Source organism: Scleropages formosus, chromosome 11 (assembly GCF_900964775.1).
Source record: "Scleropages formosus chromosome 11, fSclFor1.1, whole genome shotgun sequence".
NCBI lineage: Eukaryota > Metazoa > Chordata > Actinopteri > Osteoglossiformes > Osteoglossidae > Scleropages > Scleropages formosus.
This window is the reverse complement of record NC_041816.1, coordinates 3,013,135-3,034,197: the sequence shown is the minus strand read 5'-3', so window position 1 is coordinate 3,034,197 and position 21,063 is coordinate 3,013,135. Positions and strand designations below refer to the sequence as shown.

At 41.9% G+C, this 21,063-nt stretch overlaps 1 protein-coding gene across 1 annotated transcript; it reads right to left on the bottom strand.

Moving 5' to 3' along the window:
- Nucleotides 1-4,520: 4,520 nt before the first annotated feature.
- On the bottom strand, nucleotides 4,521-11,213 carry LOC108934581 (cathepsin D-like). The gene is made up of 9 exons (XM_018752498.2): nucleotides 11,056-11,213; nucleotides 10,315-10,471; nucleotides 9,656-9,779; nucleotides 8,899-9,017; nucleotides 8,396-8,595; nucleotides 8,105-8,227; nucleotides 6,794-6,938; nucleotides 6,569-6,667; nucleotides 4,521-4,994 (listed from the first exon to the last, which is right to left on the bottom strand). The coding sequence occupies exons 1-9, from the start codon at nucleotides 11,115-11,117 to the stop codon at nucleotides 4,833-4,835; spliced, it is 1,191 nt and encodes a 396-aa protein (XP_018608014.2). The 5' UTR covers nucleotides 11,118-11,213; the 3' UTR covers nucleotides 4,521-4,832.
- Nucleotides 11,214-21,063: the final 9,850 nt, after the last annotated feature.

The following is a 21,063-nucleotide window of genomic DNA, read 5'->3' as shown; positions in this document are numbered from 1 at the left end:
CCCCTGCGGTCAGCGCTGGATGGGTGCACATTTCATCATGCACAGCACAACAATCCTGTGTATTTGTAAGCAATGCAAAAATATTTGGTGAAGAAGCAGGAAGCTGGAGGACTACCTTTGACTGGCTGGCTGGCACGATGGCAGATTCTTTGGTGAACGTAAAGCTTGATGCATAGGACACTGGAAATAAAAATAATGTTATGATATTGTCAATGTATCGACTAATTTCTGATCAATTTAATGCTACCTTGGTGAATAAAAGTATCAATTTCTATTAAAGCATTCAAATTTCTAGGTGATTCCAAACTTTTGAATGCTAGTGTAGATGTTTTTTTTTTTTTTTAATTTTTCTCTTTGAAACAATCTGTTCGAAGGACTGGTGTCACAGTCCATTTAGATCCATTGTTATCTGACTGGAGGTTTTGTTCTTCTGGATTAAACCGCATATGGGACATTGCTTCCAACGTTTCGCTTCTCTTGCTGGAAGCTCGAAACATTGGAACCGATGTCCCATACGCGGTTTAATCCAGAAGAACAAACCCTCCAGTCAGTTGACTCTAACCACGGAAGCCTACGGTTTTTGATATCCATTGTTATTGTCTTAAACTGTCAGAAAGAAGAGTTGCCACTTTCAAAGTTGTCATAGCCAATGGAATACTCGTATCTGGCTGCAACAAATATCAAGCAAATAGCAAGCAGACATCACACAATATATTACACAAAGTTTTTTATTTCATCAAGTAATCTCACTGTACCTAAACACCCTAAACTGCAAAAAAGTGGGAAGTGCCAAAAACATTTTTTTGATTAATTTATGGATTCAAATGATTTAACTCCTAGTTATTTCCCAACAAATAAAAGAACATATACTGAGAACAGCAGAATAAAAAAATCTGAGAGATAAGCAGAAGCTCCCATGGTGCTCGGAGGACATGCAAAGGGCATCCTGTATAAGCATGCTTATAACTCGTGATAACATCTCCTTCGCCAACTTTGGATCACCTCTCAAAAGGCATTTCTGAAATGCACTGGGGAGGATCCATGTGATGTATTAATTTCCTGTTTTAAATTTGGAAGCAGGAATGAAGAATGTTAACACAACAGAGACGTTTTTCTTTGGCAATAACTTGACATGTCAGGTTTCAGCTGTGGCACCTGGCACATATTTCATAAGACTGAAAAATGAACACGTAAAAAGGGAGAACAAAACAAAACGTAGTGTGCCCTAAAGCATGCTGGCGTCAGTGGGAGGGATGAGACTCCATGCGAGCTGTGTGTTGCACCTCTGGTGATGAACTCCTTGACAGGACTCGTTCAGCTGCATCATTCATAGTGTTTCCTCAGAAAGCTTCATGAATCCCAGGAGGAAATAAAAAGAAGATGTTTACTTTAGTGAAAAGAGAGCAGGATGGAGGACGGAGGGAAAGCTCTACATCAGGGTAGTTCATGAAGGTCTCTGGAGTGGGGCTGCTGCTGGAGGGGAAACCCAGATTGTACTTCGGGGCTCTACTTCCAGCCTGCAGTTTATCGGTGCACCTTCCAGACCTATCCTGGATGCATCCTATGGTGCAGAGCTTAGAGGAATCCAAGAGTGATTGTGCAAGAACCTGAGCACCTTGCAGGTCCACAAATGCTACCAAGCAAGAAGTCGTTAAGTTCAAAGCTGGTAGAACAAGTGCAGCATATGGGTACGTTCTAATTTATTCTTCTGTTCCGTCTATTTGGTGAACTTCTTGCGATTACAGCATCTTTGATCCCAGTCTATCAGTTATGAAACTGTGGTTGGCTTTCAAAGCTGACACTGGACAGTCTTGATGAAGTGAATGAAAAGCTCCCCTCCATCCATTTGTTTTCAGTGACCAATGGTCCAGTTCAGGGTCGTGGTGGTCCAAAGCCTATCCTAACAAGACAAAGTGTGAGGCGGGGAAGACCCTGGGCAAAACACTAGTCCACTGCAAGACAGTCACACACACAAACTCATTCACTCTCACATTCACGCAGTAAAGGGTAATTTAGAGTCAAAATTACCTGTAACACATCTTGGGACTGTGGGAGGTAACAGGAGCACCCAGGAGAAACCCACACAGGCACAGGGAGAACATGCAAATTCCATGCATACTGAGCCAGATTCAAGACACCAGATGACAGGTGCATGAAACATAAATTTTTATCTGTCATATAGATTGAGTCATAATGTTATTTTTATGATACTATATATATATATTTTCAATCTGTAAAAATATCCTGCTGTGGACAGATGACAAGTTACAGTTTTGCATACATAAAACCATGTGATCAAGCTGAAAAACACACCAGGTAGCTACATGGAGAGTGAACCATGCAAATTACGTACAGTTCCACTACAGCCTGTTTTGATGGTAAAGTACGACTTGCAGAAGATTTGATATTTTAGCAGAGGTCTCTTTAAAGTTTGTCTTTCAAAGCAACTTTTCCTTGCAGGACTGTTCTCATAGTTCATTTAGCTCCCCTGTCATAACTATTGTGAACAGAGCAATAAAGGAGAGAATTTCAATGACGCAGTGTAATGCACGTATTTCTTTATTCAATCCAGTAATTTCAGAGTGATAAAAGTACCACATATTTGAAAAAAGTAACTAAAAAAGCAACTGGTAGCGGAGTGGTTAGAGCTGCTGCCTTAGAACCCAAAGGTCCTAAGTCTGAATCTCACCTCTGGCTGTAGTATCCTTGAGCAAGGTACTTACCCTAAATTGCTCCAGTAAAATTACCCAGCTGTATAAAAGGGTAAATAATTGTAACCTCAACACTGAAAGTTGCTTTTGAAAAAAAGCATCAGCTAAACGTAATGTAAAAAAAAAAGAAGACTTCTGATTCCTGATTGGCTAATACCCTTGTGGTTAAAGCTATTGACTCCCAAAGCTTGTGGGATCAAATCCCAAGTCCAACCGTAATACCCCTGAGTAAAGCACCCTGCTTTTCTCCAGTGAAATTACCCAGCTGCGCAAAAAAAAAACATTGTTAGTAGATTAACATTCTTAGTCTCTTTGGAAAAACATATTAGCTGAATGAATAAATGCACCTCTGTGGTCTCCCGTGAATTTGGTAGCTGCTGCATCATTTTTTTCAAAGTTGTCATTTTGTAAAATTTTCTGGTTTTCTTGGAGAACTCTTGCTAATGCTAGAACTCATGAGTTTGGCAGTTTTTTTGTTTTCATTCATCAAAATACTTGGTAGAAGCATGTCTTTTATAGAGGAGAGCTGCATTCCAGGAATGTTTCGAACAGACCTCGTCTCCCTCTTTACGGACCCGGCACAGTATGATGTAGTCAATCAGAGTGCACTCCACGGCACCCCTGCAGAAGTTGGTGAGCCATCTGGGCTTTTATCAGACACCTGAGGAAGTAAAGACATTGGGGAGCCTTGCTCACAACAGCCACAATATCTTGTGTCCCCTTCAGCTCATCACTGACGATGACTCCAAGAAACTTACAGCTGCTGTAGACCCTCTCCATAGCCTCTCGCCCAATCAACTACTAGATTCTTCTTTGAAGAAGCACAAATCCTACTGTTGTGCTTTTCAGGAGGGTACCTGGACAAGGGTCAGTCTCTCCAGCAGAGTCCCAGAGTCACTGTGTTAGTGACCTCAATGCTTTTGTCAGTTGGGGATTGCGCTTCATAACTAGCGCTGGAGAACCACATTACTAACAAGTGCTGGATGGGATCTCTTCTATATGCGGTATTCCATGTAACGGTTATGGATAAAGACTTGAATCCTGAATGTTGTTGCTTTGAATCCTGCTCCTGCAACTGCTCTATTTCATTTGGGCAACACAACTAACCTCGGCTGTTCCAGTATAAACACCCTACTATGTAAACAGGCTTTGGATAAAGGCGCATTACATATTGAATAAATTACATATCAGGTATGACCATACAAAAAAATCCTTGATCTTATTATAGTTCAGGTGGATAAACTATTTTACATAAAATTATTTTTGCACAGCTGAATAGCTTTCAAAAAGTGTGAAGATATCCTATTACGATACCTCAAATGAAGCTTTTGATATTCTACCCCCCAGTTGTAAATGTATCGTTTACACAAAAAAAAAAAATACAAAAATTTTCTCAGTAACCACATGCAACATACAATAAATTAAACATAGAAAGAGATCTGAAAAAGTTAAAAACAGTAAGTGGATGCATGGGACCCTAGCAGAATAAATCACACATAGTTCCAGTATACCCAGTTAGACAGTAATATATAATAAACATAAGTTTTGATCTTTTGACAAAGATCTTAGGTTGTATTTTATTTTATGTATTTTGCATCTGTTTGAAGAACTGTTTTGATCAATTCATTTAGCTTCACTGATACCTCCTTACACAGAAGGAAAGAAGTGGTGTCACTTTAAAGTTATTGTGACCAGTATAATACTCATACCTGTTTGCATATTGAACATGACTGCTTTTAACTGCAACACAGCAGTATCCAGTGAACAGAAATAACACAACGTAATACACATTTTTTATTTAAGCCCAAAATCTGTGATAACCCACATTAGCCCAAAATAGAATAACAGTAATCCAAAAAAATGGAAGTTTCTAATAACAATTTTTTAAACCTCTGGCTTTTTCACACTAAATCAAATTTGTACATTTTCTCCTTTGATTACGATTATGAGGAGTATGCAGTACAATGACAGAAGCTGGTAATCTGGGGGGGGTCAAACTGAATTGCAAGTCTAGATAAATTTGTTATAACCATTGGCAAAGCAGTAAATGTCACACTTGTATTTTTTGTCCTCTTTCCCCAGTTGCCCCAAAGCTGCTCTTGAGTACAGCCGCTGTCTTGCTCACTTCGCCTCGGCAAAGCCGACCCTGTTGTTGTCACGGTCAAACTCGGTGTAATATTGGCCGATGAACACATCTCCCAGAATCCACAGGGGCCCGGCGGGGGCAGGAATGTCGAGGCCCATGAACCCACTCAGGCAGAGGGTCACACCTCTTTGCTGCAACTGCAGAGGATGAGAAGAAAACAGACCCTGGATGGAACCCAATGTAGTGGTCTTAACTGGGCCTCCAGACGCTTCTTTAGACGTAGCTAATTTATCAGCACTTCCGGACAGAAATAACCAAAGTGATCTGCAGTGCTTTCTTTCATTGACTGGTGAGGATGACGAATTAACGTCTACATTTCCATGAAGTGACAGAGCATTACGTGAACAGCACCTTCTGAAAAATTTACCTCTTGTGGTAATAAAGTTACTGTGATTTAAAAATTGTTTAGCACCCTCTAGCAGACATTCTTTGACACGGGTACGGGTTCCTCACGATAAAAAATCGCTGCGATGTTTTATGAACGTATCGACTATTTTCCCATGAAAAGAGCAAGTAATTCAGTACAGCGGCATAATTGCCAGTTACGCAGCCCTTTACTCGGGCATCACAAAGACGTACAACACAAAGTCATACAAAAAGTCCTCAGCCCCACTATAGTTGATTCCAGCAACACATGGTTCAAAGCAGTGGTTCAGGGATAAAAAAAAAGTTAATTAATAATAATAATTATTATGACTTGTGACTCAAAGATCACAAGTCTGAATCCCGCCTTTGGCTGTAGTACCCTTACTTTAGATTCCTCCACTAGAAATTATTTTGGGTGTATAAACAGGTACATAATGGAAGGTAACACTGTAAGACACTTTGGAGAACTGCATCAGCTAAATGATTAGGGGGGAATAACGACAGATCTGTACGTGGTGTTCCACGTAGCAGTTCCAGATTATGATTCGGAACCTCTGCGCTACCACTGTTATATTGCCTTCGGATAGTACAGCAACTCTGAGCTGTTCCGGTACGAACAACCACACACGGACTGAAACTGTTTGTCCCAAGCAGGGTTGCGGCGAGCCAGAACCTGGCCCGGCCAACACAGGGCACGGAGCGGGGTACAAACCCAGGACACGATGCCAGTCTGTCACGAGGCACCCCCAGCAGGGCTTGAACCCCAGACCCACAAGAAAGCAAGACCTGGCCAAATCCACTGTGTCACCGTGCCCCCCCTCAGGATAAATACCCTGCTGTGTAAATAAGTATACAGGTGTAAACGGCTTTGGATAAAGGCACATGCTTAGTGAATGACATAACTGTTCATATTGTCACAAACAGAGAATTTGAGGCCATTGATTTTCACCCCCAAAGAAGTCTTCGCCAATGACCTAAATCCAGGGCAAAACATGCAGGTAGCTGAAAATGACCGGCGAAATCCACGGAAGTCAGTAGGAAGGTGTCACAAATGGATAGCGATAAAAGCGGCTTTTATTTAAGGAAAGTTAAAACATTAAAAGCGCCAGGAAGAAGGTGATAGAAATACAATGTCTTAAAGTTGGGAAAAAAATCATTTTAAAGTAATTTTTTTCTTTGCAAATGTAAAAATAAAAAGTATTAATAATTAACTGAACTGAAATGTACCTCTGAGCCAAAAACTGCTCAGAAGTAATAAAACTCTTGGTTGACAAAGCAAATAAAACTCTTCTGAAGTCGAGATGCATTAGAGATGCAATACCCGTACTGTCCCTAAAGGACTCACCTTTAGAATGTACTGTTCTCCAGTCAGAGTGTACGACTGTCCACCCAGGACAAAGGAGACCTTGGGAAGAGCGGGTACTTTCTCGCAGTTAATCATGTACTGAAAAACATTAAGCGTGAGAGCAAAAGTACAGTGATATTACTACATTTTACACTAGTTCTCCGATTGCTTTTCAGAACGAGCACATTTGCTGCGTCACAAGTGTGCATCCAGGGGGCGTGCTACCTCTCCGTTTATGAGGGGTGTGGCTCCAATGACCTTGTGCAGCGCTTGGACTTCAGTGGAAGGCCCGGTGATGAGGGACGTGCCTGTGTCCACTATGGCCTCACAGCCTCCACTGCAGAGGGTGAGTTGATTTCCAACCACCAGCCTGTTGAAGCAGAGAAGGATCGATTTTTGTCTGCGTGGGGCGAGGAGTGGTCCTTTCCCGCAGTGCCCGCACGGTGCAAGAGGACATGGGTTCGACCCCTGCTCAGTCAGTGTGGAGTTTGCATGTTCTCCCTGTATGCGCATGGCTTTTCTCCCCCACTCCAAAAACATACTGCTCTGGATGATTGGTGTGAGTAACACAGAGAGTGTGTTTCACTGATGCATGGATGAGCGACTCATTAGAAGTACTGTATATAGTGGTGTAAGTCACCTCGGTGAATGAGATGTGTGGGCTGATAGTAACACTACACAGAGTTTGCTGGAAGTCGCTTTAGAGAAAAGTGCTAAACGAAGTAACCTAAATGTCTATGATGAAACTAATTTGTTAATAAAAACCGTTATTTAATTTGTTGATGCTTTTCTCCAAAGCCACATAAAATCAGCTCTATAGCAAAGTCATTTTTACTGGAACAGTTCAGGGTAAGTACATTACTCAACTGTACAATAGGAGGAGGTGGGATTCAGACCTGTGTCCTTCGAGTGCAAGGTATCAGCGCTAACCGCTACACCCCTTCTGTAACATGCACAAAGTCTCTATTTCACCTGTATGCTGGGTTGTCAACTTGTAAAAAACTGAGACCAGACATGTTTCATATGCTGCAGGGCAGCCATACACACTCACCCACAATGGGCAATTTGAAGTCACCATTTCATTTGAACTACATCTTTTTGGAGGGGTGGGTGTGGTGGGTGTGGCTGGTGTGGTGGTGTCCTGGGGGTCTGGGGTTCAAGTCCTGCTGGGGGTGCCTTGTGACTGCCTGGTGTCCTGTCCTAGGTGTGTCCCCTCCCCCTTCAGCCTTATGCTCCGGCTCCCTGGGACAAGCGGTTTCAGACTGTTTGTGTGGGTGGAAACCAGAGTACCTCAGGTAAACCCACACATACACAGGTAGAACATGCAAACCACACAGACTGAGTAGGGGTCAAACCCATGTTCTCATGCACTATGAAGCAGCAGTCCTCCTTGTTGCACTACCTGCTATTTCTACACCTGCCTAGTTAGATTTTTCTTCAGTACAAACAGGCGTGCTCATCGTACCCCAAATAGGTCAAATAGGTGGCACCAAAGCTGTGAGAGTGCTAAGTGCAGTCTGGGAACCCAGCACTCACTGGTCCATGTGGATCTGCCAGTAGGCTTGTTTGGTGACATTCAGATACTGGAAGCTTCCTGTGTAGTAGGCTGGATCACTCCCCCCTAGCAGCAATTCCCCACCAGGCTGAGTGTTGGGGTTCCTGCCAAAGAGGGTTTTACACCATCACAAGAATGTCAAAGAACATAAACTGACAAAGCACAGTTTTCCACAAATAGCAGCTAACGCAAGACTGGTTTGGTACTTTAAAAACACACTTGGCTGCAATAAATCTTTAAAGAGGCAAGACGCAGGCTGACAGACTGCATACCTGTTAAGGTAGAAGGAGAAGACATTGTTGGGCACCTTATGCTGCTTCATGATGTTGTCGAAAACAGGGGACACACCGTCCACAGAGATGCTGGGATAGGCCATGCCGAGGATGCCATCAAATTTGGCAGCGACAAAGACGATACCAGGCTGCTGGATGGCTTCCCCAAACACCTGCTTCTCCACAGATATCCCTCCAATCTACCGGCGGGGAAAGTTGAGGAAATGAACCGTGTCCCACAATGCAACAGGCTGCAGAGGGATGTTTCCATGGGAAAACTCTAACATTTATCACACAGTCTCAGTAGAGACACTGGACCAAATTTTCCAACCGTTTATTTTACAGCTCGGTGTGAAGGGTACTCATGCAGAAGGGCCACGGAGCCATGGAGTGCTTAAGGGAATTATTTCCACCCAAGAGTTCCTTCCATTAAAAAGCAGCTGGGTACAGCTCATGGAACCACGAATAGTGTCAATGATCAGTGACATCTCTACAAGATGTACCTGGCATGTGTCTTGGCTAAGATACCCAGAGAGACGACCAGACCCGTACTGGATGGCAAAGGCAGTCCCGTTCTTCACATATGTGCTTGACTTGGATGAATCATATTTCTTGTGAAAATCTGAAACACAACACATGCATGGTGAATTTTTAACATTGGAACCCACATTTGTACCTTCTCATACTCACATTTAATCTTTACAAGATGTCACTATCATGACATTACACAGCTGCAGTTATGGCCTTTGCTGGCTTCCATTCTGTAATATGTGTTATGACATTATAACTGCTCACATGCCCCATACATTGTGCATGTGTATCTTGACATATTGTGCATGTACACTGACGAAGGCATCCACTTGAAATGCATCGATGTGGTGCACAAATTCAATCTACTTCCTAAGTTGAAGAGTGCTGTCCCCTTTTTTTTCAGTCAGTTGGGATTTCAACATTCAAACTCAGTCTTTAATATTGGCAGGGGAGTGGAATGCATTGTTTGGACATTACTACTTGATCTAAACCCATGTCTGAACTTGTAGCCCAGGAGCTGCAAGTCTACCTGCTGTGCTACCATGTGTTTGTAGAACTTATCTCAGAAATCAAAAAGTTTCATTCATTCATTCATTCATTCATTCATTCATCACGATACCCTTGTTGCTTATGTATTAACCATAAAAATTGCCTTCTAATTTAGTGTTGGTTAGAAATATTCGTGAGGTATGGTTGCGATCTCACATGAATAAGAGCAAGGAGACTTACAGCAGGCGATGTCGAGCAGTGAGCAGTGAACAGAGGGAACCCAGACGTTCGAGGACCCGGTGTCAAATACTACGGAGAATGTCTGCGGTGGGGTGCCAAAGGAAATCTCACCGTAATACTGAGCCTGGTGGGATGCAAGGTTACACACTCTGAGTCAAGCAGAAAACACATACATGCTGCTGCTCACATGATTACATTCCCTCAGCTACCGGTCAAACCGGAACAGTAGCTTTTCCACTTGAATTTCTCAACTGAATTACGGAGGACTCATGTGACCAACTTTGTTTCCTCATGACGCAAGGAATAAGTTAGAGCCGTCTCAGATTTGGCATCCAAGGTAATCAAAGATCCCAGGGTTTTCTTCCATGAAAACGACCTGACACATGAGTTCTGGACTGAATTTCAACTCCGACACCTGACACGAAGAAGGGGTAAACAAGGTAAAACCCCAAAAGAGATCAGCACGTCGGTGTCAGTGGCAGGAGCGAGGCCCCCAGATGAGCTGCACGCCTCTGGGGATCAAGTTGTTGACAGGACTCGTTCAGCCAGATCATTCACAGTGCTTCCTCAGAAATCCTCATGAATCCCAGGAGGAAATAAGAAGGAGATGTTTACTTCAGTGAAAAGAGAGCAGGATGGAGGGCGGAGGGAGAGCTCACATCAAGGTAGTTCATGAGGGTCTCTGGAGTGGGGCTGATGCTGGAGGGGAAACCCAGATTGTACTTCAGGGCTCTACTTCCAGCCTGGAGCTCCTCTACACGCTTCCCAGCACTGGCCAGAGTGCGTCTAACACTGTGAACCTTCGTCAGAGGAATCCTGGGACATGTCAAAGAAAGGTGTTTACAGAAGAGCCTGAGCGCTGCAAGGATGGAGAAACACCACCAACCCCCAGGGGGTTCATTACTGCCTAGACAGAATAACAAACCCAACACACAGGTACACCCTCATCACACAGAACAGCCAAAATTATAAAAGACCAAACAATGTTAAATATAACAATTAAGATAAAATATGAAAATTAGTGACAGCATGTAACCTATATTACCTGTCTGGTCACAGTTAAAGCCTGATAATGAAACAATGACTTGAAAATGCACCTTTAAACTGAAAAATACACACCCATGAATGGTGCAGTTAATATGAATAATTCTTTATATTTTCCTGCACTGAAAAGAAACACAGACGCCTTTGAATAGCAAAAAAAAAAACAAATGACTTGCAAATTAGGTATAAAAACAGATGTCGGTGTCATCTTAGATAAGTTTTAAAAATGAATGAAAACCAGACACGCAGTACAGTGCAAGTGCGCAGGGATTTTTTCGGTATCAATGACATTTTATATAAGCTTTAAAAAGCCTTTTTATTATGGTTTATTGAGGTTTTGTTGAGGATCGTCTTACCGAAGGAGATGAGTGGATAAGCAGGCAGGAAGAGCAAGTAACAGCAGGCAGAGAAAGTTCATCTTGCTGCAGAGGGACACAGGAGACGTGTGGGTCCTTTGTGAGATCTGCACAATGGCTGAGCGGCTGGGCCGTAAATGAGAACAACACACCTGCCGGAGAGTGACAGCTCCACAGTCATGCGATGACAGAGCAGGAGGCGGGGAACGCGGGCGGCCCAAGGCCATCGCAAGGAAGTACAATCTTGGAGAGAACCTCCACAAGGGGGCACGGTCTCCTGGTGCAAAAGCAGAGCCATCGACTGAGGGCTTCACAGTTAAGTGTGTTTTTGCTGATCAGCCTTCTGCAGCTGACAATAATTTTCGATAAAATTGAAACTTCAGGATGAGCAGTGGCATGGTGGTTGGAGCTGTTGGCTTGCACTCGAAGGACCAAGGTTTAAATACTGTGTGTAGAATGAATATTCCAGCTGAACACTGTAGTACTCCTGATCAAGATACATACCTTGTCTTGCTCCAGTAAAAATTACCCAGCTGTACAAATGAGTAAATCATTATAAGTAACAATATGAGCCTGACGTTAGAGATCTCTGTGGAAAAAATCAATACTTCAGTAATAACAGTGTGATTTACCACTAAAGCACACACATAGTAGTCTTAAGTAAATTAAATGCATTCAGTTTTGACTGCATTTTCCAATGCTAATGCAGGTGTCCCAACTCCTGTCCGTGCTGCTCTGTGTCTTTTTAACACCTCTCCGTATCCAGAAGGGCAATACTTCATTACTGATACCTATATTTTTCAGTCATGATTAAAAATTCACATCACTGTACACTTTTCAAGTGAAACACTTGCATGACTTGGTTTTCATACATACGTTAAATAAATGCATGCCATTAACAAAGGAAAAATGTCACAATCTAGCCAACTTCATGCATATTCTAAAGCAAAAATAAAGTAAATAAACATAGAGAATATAACACTCATCTTAATTAATGAGATCCTACTTTGAATGGATCCAATCCTTATTTCATCTGGAGCTTAAGTGCTCTTACGTGGATCCAATGCTTTTTTCAGGATGAATCTAAACATCATGCCACCTACTCACCCTGAAGTTTCAGTTTCCTTGAAAATTATTGTCACCTCCAGAAGACTGATCAGCAAAAACACAGTTAAGCGCCAGTTGTAATAAGGATCGGATCAATTCAAAGTTTATAGCCATTACTTTGAATGGATCTCCAATAACACACAATGGAGTACTTTTAATTATTACGTGCAAAAAATGAAGGCTATAAACAGCCAATGTGTTCTAGTTCTGTCCTGTAGGCAGAAAGTAGAGCATCTCATGGAATGTTGTTAATATCCAAAGGAACATATACTTTAATACTGTTAAAGAATAATGGGATTGTGGCTCAAATGCATAAACTGTATTTACCGAGACTTGACTTTGTTTCTGTTGCAATTTCTTGCGGTTTTCCTCATATAAGGCATGACAGTGCTGCTTGAAAGTATGTTAATCCCCTGTGTACCATAGTTTTACCATAAAATGGTAATTTAATGTGAAGGAGTCTTCCTCTTCTGATATAATAGGTTTATAATGACCAATTCTGTATGTTGCTTTAGACGAAATCGTGTGTAGCAGAAAAAACGGAAGTGGTCCATCGGTTGCATCAAGTTGCATCGGTTAAACCAAGAAGGTAAGTAGAGTCAGGGTGTGTCAGCCTTACTCATTTATTCATTTTACAAGTTTATTCTAAGATTTAAGGTTTAGAATTTATTGTAATATTTTATACAAGAATAATGACCATCCCTATAGGGTTCACATACTTTCAAGCAGCACTGTATTTACGCTTAATTTTAAGAGTAATGAGTATGCAGACAACCAGTACTATACATTTTTCAGTTTACCTGGTCAGCACACTGTGCACACCTGCACTCACAGCATTTTCCAGTGCATTTTGCCCTTAAGGCTGCTGTTCATCTTGGTGTCTTATCTTCATTGTGACCCCAAGGCTGTCTAGGGGTTGAGTGGGCTGTAACATAAAGTACAGTATGTACTGAGTTATTTGTTGACAAGGACAGCAAGTAGTGTGTAACCAACCAGATTGTGTTTTGGATGTTCTTGGAACAAAAGAGAAGACAATAATCAAAGTACACGAGAGGGAAGATACAAGAACCTTGCAGTTACCAAAAGTGTACTCAGAAGAAAACGCTTAACTAACCTAATCCTTCAATACAAGCATCTTGTTGACTCAAAACCTGGAAACAAAAAGGGGTAAAAACCCCAAACACCTGACTAACCACACTATTCTTACATGACCTGAGAAGAAAAACAAACAGGTAAGCAAGCATCGCAAGTGATGCAAACAAAGAGGGAAACGTTTCATAACTACAGCTAGGAGGGAGCACTATTAAGGATTTTGCAAGACAGTTATTTATATGTTTATTTATACTGTGTATCTATCAATGTATGTATTTATTTCCTCACAAGCAAGCTCTCTGGATTGCCTCCAGGAATATCCTTTTAACTAACCAAAAATCCCGCCTTTCTTGTTTTCCAGCCAATCACAGGAGTCTTTGATGGCATAGTGATGATGGACAGGTGTCTCCTCCATTTGAAGTCAGGGGAGAGGAGAACCGAAAAGAAAAACAAGATTGATACCCTAGTGGATGCAAAAAATTGTATATTCCTGATCCCTTATGCTGCCCCCTCCCAGGAAGGTGGAACTACTCCGTGGTGAAGCCCCTGACTCTTTCAGAACTGATATGGTGAGAGCACCTTGCTGTAAAAATGGGTAAAACATTGTAGATTGAATGTTACCCTTCCTTTGCTCCTTCTTGAACCACTCTGCTGTAGGCCATAAAATGTCTTTGTTATGATTTATGACAGTAAAAATGCCAGCGCTGCTATAAGCCAACATTTAACCAAACCACAGTTATTTATGATGTAATTTTAACTGTCTCAGGGCTGCACACAAGCTAAGTTCTCTTAGTTTTTTGTAATAATAATTGAAATGGCCATGGATTACACTGTAAATTTGGTGAGCTTACTTGAAATGTAAAGACAGCTCTCTTTATATTGCACTGGATTGCCTTCAAATATCTGGGAATTTGTTTTTCTTGGATACTGTTGTATTTATTTTGGAACAATTTCGAGTTGAGTTTGTTTGTTTTATTGAACCATCTATCTCAGAAGATGTGTGAGATAATATGGTGAGATATTATTCCTTAATGTTCCCCACAAGATGTTCAATGATACAGCTGTCTACATTTACCCTGTTATAAAGTAAACTGACTGTTATTATTTTTCGAGAGGGAGTACGATGTAATAGTAATAATAGTGATGTAACAGAAAAATAAAGACTTGTTTTTTTTTTGGTGAAATGTAGAAATCAGTTAAAAATGTATTTTTTTACTAATCATTTATATATCATAATCTTATTTTACATTATCATAATCTGACATTATCATAATATCATATGTGTGTCAACATTTCATGAAAAGTGTACAGACAACAACTGTGTGCATGGCTACCCTGACGCCATCTAGGGTGTATCCTGACTAGTCTAGCCCTCCACAATCCCAAGATAGGCTCCAGACCACTGCGACCCTGTCTCAGAATAAGCAGTAACTAATAGTAAGGGAGCGAACAAACTATTTTTCCAGTTTGAGAATAAATATTGTTCAAACTGTTAGGGAGGCATGGTGGCACAGCGAGTAGCGCTGTTGTCTCACAGCACCTAGGTGGTGCAAAAGGATGTGGGTTTGATCCCCACTCAATCTGTGTGGAGTTTGCATGTTCTCCCTGTGTCTGTGTGGGTTTCCTCCCACAGTCCAAAGACATGCTGTTCAGGTTCACCCATAGTGTATGTGGCAGTGTCTTCTAGTGATGCATGGATGAGTGACCCAGTGTAAGTAGTGTATCTAGCAGTGTAAGTCACCACACACTTGAATAAGGTGTGTGGGATCATAACACTACATAGAGTTCCTTGGAAGTTGGTTTGGAGAAAAGTGTCTGTTAAATAAATCAATGTAAAATAATAGGAATAACCTTTGTTATTTGTCATATTTTAAAAAAATTGCATTTTGTTACATGTGATGCAATGTTGGTGAGTTGTAAGCCTAATATATTAAATACATGTAGAATTTCCTGTTTTTAAAGTATATTGTTATTGAGGAAGAAATATCTTCATTCTGAAGTGGAGAATGGCACAGTCTTTTAATTGGAATGAGTATATTTTTTAAAACAGATGATAATGTTTTAAATTGCTGTATTGATCTTATTTGACCCGAACAGATTCAACATAACCAGCAAAAGCAACTTTTCTTTGGCATCCAAGCTAAATGTTAGCCACAAAAGACCTTTGAAGTCATATAGGTTTGTGTTTACTCATTTTAAACGCAGTATTTACAACAATAATAATTGCCAGGTGATTAGAAACGCCTCAGTATAAACAACTAATAGCAGGATAAAAGAGTCGGCTGAATTATGTGTCCGGTGGAAAACCTCAGTCCAAAGAGTAAATAAAGAAACAAAAGATTCATTTATGAAACCTGTGACTCAAAGGCTCATCTGTGATCTGGCCTTTGACCTTCATGAGAAGTCCAGGAGCCAAAGGCAGGTGGTGTTGTTTCAGAGCTCAGTCTGCGTGGTGATGAGGCGCAGGAATGTGGCAAAGCTGGAATCCACAGCTCTCAGGTGTTACCCATGTCCAGAGGGTGGGTAGGGTACTTCACCGTGTTTTTCTGGACAGCAGAGATTTAAAGGGGAACAGAGCCAAGGTTCATGCGCAGTGATACGGATCCTTCGTCTTTCAAACACTGCAGCATCATCCTCGTAGGACAGAAAGTGCTTTGCAGAAAATAGAAATTCAGAAATAAACTCTTGTATGTCCAGTCTTCAATTCAGCACCATTTTTAATATGGAACATTACAATAAAAACTGAGGGGTGAAAGTGGTGTGAAATTTCTTAATGCAGAATATTTCTATAATCAATAAAAACATGCTTCCCGCTTGCTTTTTCAGACCCCCGGACGGCAGAATGTGTATAAGTGAGGAAACGGCATGCTCAGCCCCCACGCTCCTGGCGATGACATAAACATGCTTTTATACAGCAACTTAACAAAAGTGTGATGCCATAGTGATGCTGTGTCAATCCGTGATGAGAATTCTAAAATTAGCGTGTTTACATAACAATCTGCAATAATCGGTTAAAAAGACAACAGTACGGACTGTGAAACAACCACAATCATGGAGCACAGCACACGGCCAGGATTCAAGGCTGGGGTTAGGTTCGCTTTACCGATAATGGCGATACAAACGTTTAAGGTCTTGGCAGATGTCAGCAGGATGATCGCTCAAACTTGCCTCAACTGCTCTCATGTCAATACGGGTTCCTCACATCTGTGAAGCTTTGCATGCCCAGGAGCGTGTGGTCACCTGCGGACCGGGGGAAGATGTTCTGGTCCAGACTCAGAAGGCTGAAGTTAGGGTGGAGCAGACGTTCAGACTCATCGCGGATTGAAAGAAGGAAGAGAATCTGATTGACACCACATGTTTGAGTCAGAGAGCTGTCCATCTGCCAGAAGAGCCTATCCTCTTCTGTTAAAAACCCTTCTAACCCTAACTCGTGGGCTCCTAGACTGCACTGGAAACAAAAATCAGTGTCTGTTTATGTGAGTAAATACTGAATTGCATGCTGATTGCATCAGCACATTTGTGGTTTGTACTAAAGTGCAGAGCTTTGGAATTTGGACTGAAGTCGAAGTCTAATTGTTATCCACTTATAGCTGCTGGGGAGAAACATGTTATGTGGATGAGATAGACTCATCAACTTCAAGAACAAACAAATCGACTGCATTTAAAGTAACTAAACTCGTGGAGTTTCCGAATGCTTTTAAAGGAAACCGTGACTTTTTCGATTTACTGTAAGAGTAACGGGCAATGTTTGTTTTGCCATCTCTCTTTCACCATCATGCATGGCTGCTTTTCTTATATATAAACAGAAACAAGTTTATGTTGTAATTCAGAACTATCCTTCTGTAGACAGTTTGTAGAACTTGCTTTTCACATTCCTTGCACGTAAGCAGCTGGGAGAATGGTCAAATGATAAAATGAAGAAATGGGTTTTGCAGCTTCTAGAACTTTCCGATATCTTCGGACTGGGGTTGAGTAGATGGAATTAAAATAATCTGAGAAAGTGTGCTTGAGTCCACCTGGGGAACCTGCGCTCTCCATCTGAATGGCAGAGTTTGTAAAGTTGTGTAGAGTAATTTAAGGAAGACAGACTTCCTTACACATTCAGAGAATAACAGCTTCACCTATTTTACTGTTGGCTTAAACCTTTCTTCTACCTGTTTTCAATGATTTCATATGAATGTTTTTTCCTGGTATGTAAATTTTTTCTTTTAATTATGCATTTAAGTGATGCTTTTCCCTGAAGGGGCTACGGTGATTTATACATTGATGGAGTTTATACAGCTGGATAATTTTTACTGTATCAATTCAGAGCTAAGAACCTTTCTCAAGGGTACAGCAGTAGGAGGTAGGTTTTAAACGTGGGTCCTTTTCACACCACCTGCTGTCCCTTAAATGATCATTGCATAAATAAACAGTGCATATCATTTCACCATGCCAGAAAGCTTTCAAGGTCAAGATACTATATGTGCACATGAAGGCTGCAGGGAATTCAGAGGTTAGAGACACCCAAGGTCACCATGGTCCATGGCTTCTTAGTACAACAAGGGAACTGATCAAGCATGGAAATATACATGCTGGAGCGGTCAGACCGGTTCAGTCAAAACGGTTGTGTTGTGATGACTGCTGTGATGGCTGCAGCCTGCGTACATGTGACTTGCTATTCACTTACAAACTGCTTTCTGAAGGTACCATGAGTTTATAATTACTTTCAGATGTGTTGGAATAATTAAAATGAAACCCTACATAACGCACATCTTGCACTGGAAAACTGTAAACATGATACTCATTTGTGGGTCGTACATACAGTAAATGCTTGCTTAATTGTTTCCTGCATGAGACTTCCGATTTTCAGTGAGAGATAACATATTAACAAAGCACGTAATGGATCTGTGCGTTGAAGAACACACACCAGGAATATGCCAAGTGTGGAATATTATTGTATGAAAGCTCATTTACCTTTTAGCCTTCATTTGCATCTACAAGAACAAAAATGTAATATACTGTATACATATCCTTCAAAGGCATATCCTTGATTTACAGTATTGTGGGAACATATGATGGAGTGAGGGCCCAGAAATGCAACATAGTTAAAAAATGCTATGTGGCATTGAAAAATGCAGGGAACAGAAGTAATCTTTTCATTATGCCCCCTGGGTCCTCAGAGAAGTGCAAGTCTATAAGGACCTTTCATATTATTATTTCAATTTTTTGTTTGTTTTTTTTTTTTACTTACACACACACACATTTTCAGAACCGCTTGTCCCATACAGGGTCGCGGGGAACCGGAGCCTACCCGGCAACACAGGGCGTAAGGCCGGAGGGGGAGGGGACACACCCAGGACGGGACGCCAGTCCGTCACAAGGCACCCCAAGCGGGACTCGAACCCCAGACCCACCGGAGGGCAGGACTGTGGTCCAACCCACTGTGCCACCGCACCCCCCTTTTCTACCTACACTGAAGTTTATTTCAATATTGGAGAATAAGCATAATGGTTCTGAATGAATGTCAAGACACAAGTTTTTCTTGGTGTGTGTTCCAGCTCTAGTAGAATTGATCACCCTTTTTCTCACAGAATCCCTTTTAGATCAGAAAGCATGTAGGCTCAGCTGGAGTTCCTCTGTGTCAGGAACCTTTAATGGTCATTTGGACACTGAATGACTAACCTCTCTATGTCTCTTCAAACAGAGGATCCTTTAAACTGAACCAATACAGACAACCAAGGTTCTCAAGTCGGAACGTTCAGTGTCTTCTCTTGAACCTTGGGGCGGAGGGCAACTTTGAGACAAGACCTTCATTTTCCACAGCTTGCTACATGTGTTCTGCTTTTTACTCTATAAGACATGCCAGTGCTCAAAGCTTCCTTGAAAAGGTGGGAGCTCGAGTCATGCTAGGAGCTCAGGTAGCTCATTTATATCACTGAATGCAGCATTTCTTGAAGAACAAGGTGTTGGTAGATCTTTCATGGCTCGTTGAGAACCAGATGGATGGATGTTAGGGGTCAGGAGACACCTCAGATCTCATACTTTCTACTGAGACTTGTAAATCAGAACCCAGCTAGAGCTAGCTCTCTGTGTGTGCATTTGTGTGTGAGACAGTCAATGCAACGGATGCATTTTGGTATGAAATATGTGTTTGCTGATAACATAGTGGTAAAGGAGCTGAACGTCTCAGACCTAAATCTCTGCTGAACCCTTGTGTTGTGCTCTGGAGAAAGACTACTGCGTTATGTGCTTTGGACATAAATGATGGCTGATGGCTCAACGATGCAAAAACTTCTTTAGGTTCTGTGCTACCTTTATGTCCTTCGACATGATTTAATCAGGAATGTTTTGCTATTGTGCTCCATACCTGAAACTCTTGGTATAAAAACAGTACAAATGGACCTCGACTTACGATGGTTCAACTTGTGATTTTTCAACTTTACGATGGTGAGCTGATGATAGACATTCAGTAGAAACCGTACTTTGAATTTAAAATTTAGATTTTTTCCCGGGCAAACGATATGTGGTGCGATACTCTCTTGCGATGCTGGGCAGCGGCAGCGATCCGCATCTCCCAGTCTATCACACGGTTGCTATATAGATGCCCCCCCATATCAATGTTGAGTTTCGTGCATCCATCACGTCTACGAAACGCTCATCTGTGTCTCCTGCTTGTGGAGGGAAGAAGAAGAGGAGGAAGGAAATTACTGTTGAGGAGAAACTCAAGATAATTACCCAGCATGAAGGAGTCAAACCCCTAATGTCCATCGTACGTGCGCTAGGTTATGAGTTCGGTAGGTTAGGTGTATTAAATGCATTTTCGACTTACGATATTTTCCACTTACGATGGGTTTCGCGGAACATAACCCCATCGTAAGTCAGGGACCACTTGTATATGAATGACTGAAAGGGGCCAGTTTTTGTGTTAGAAAATAGTAACATCCAATCTCCATGACAACTCACACAAACTCTGAACACCCTGTTGGACGAGGACTTTTGGTACTTGACACTTTTTGGAATATTGCAACTTTCTGTGCTTGTGTCATGTTATCTTATGTGTCTGGATGTATTCGCTGTTTCTGTGACCCAGTATTGCTGCTGTTGCTAAGAAAAAAAGAAATGGTGACTAACAAAGCAATAAAGAAACTGTAGGCAGTGCTGCTGCAGGATGTTTGCTGTTCACTGATACGCCGATGAATGACCATCCGCTTCGGCTTTGTATCTAGTGTTATTATTCCTCTGCAGTTAATGTTTGTCCAGCTATTGGAGGCAGAAGTAACACTGTGACGTCTGTCGAGCTTGCAGATGGAGATGGGGCGATGCAGCCCTTGTGTAGCATAGGGACATTGTACATTTTCATGAATAACTGTTTCCACCCGAATGGAATGAAACATAACATTCTGCCCAAAGGTTGACACAGAAATGTAAATAAGATATGATCTCAGAGCTTGCAGCAAACTCAACAAACTCCATAAACATCGAGCCAGGATGAAACCCTAAGAGGTACCTCCTGTCTCACTGAGGCTTTTCCCCCTCCTTGCTGTTGCGGAGTGTGAACTAGCCTTCCTGAGCCAAGCCAAAATTTTTATCCATGTGCTGCTCTGGCCTCCCACGCTAGCAGGGTACGAGCCAACAGACCACAAAGAGCGGGAAAGCATCCCCCAGCCAGGGATGTGCTCCGACAGCATGGGCTTTGCTGGGGGGGGGTGGGGTCTCATTCTTTCTGGGTCTTCTGAGGAGTTCCCAGAGGCGGGGTCATTATTTCCACACCCTCTCATTCTGCCTGGTTGAACTCCAACTTATGGAATAATAGCAGAATATCGAAAC

Bases quoted from the DNA above. Each gene is read 5' to 3' on its own strand.
- LOC108934581 (XM_018752498.2), bottom strand. From the start codon at position 11,117: ATGAACTTTCTCTGCCTGCTGTTACTTGCTCTTCCTGCCTGCTTATCC. The intron at 8,228-8,395 runs GTATGCAGTCTG...CCTCTTTGGCAG, and splicing joins TTCTCCTTCTACCTTAACAG to GAACCCCAACACTCAGCCTG. The intron at 6,668-6,793 runs GTAGCACGCCCC...AATGTTTTTCAG, and splicing joins CACCCCTCATAAACGGAGAG to TACATGATTAACTGCGAGAA.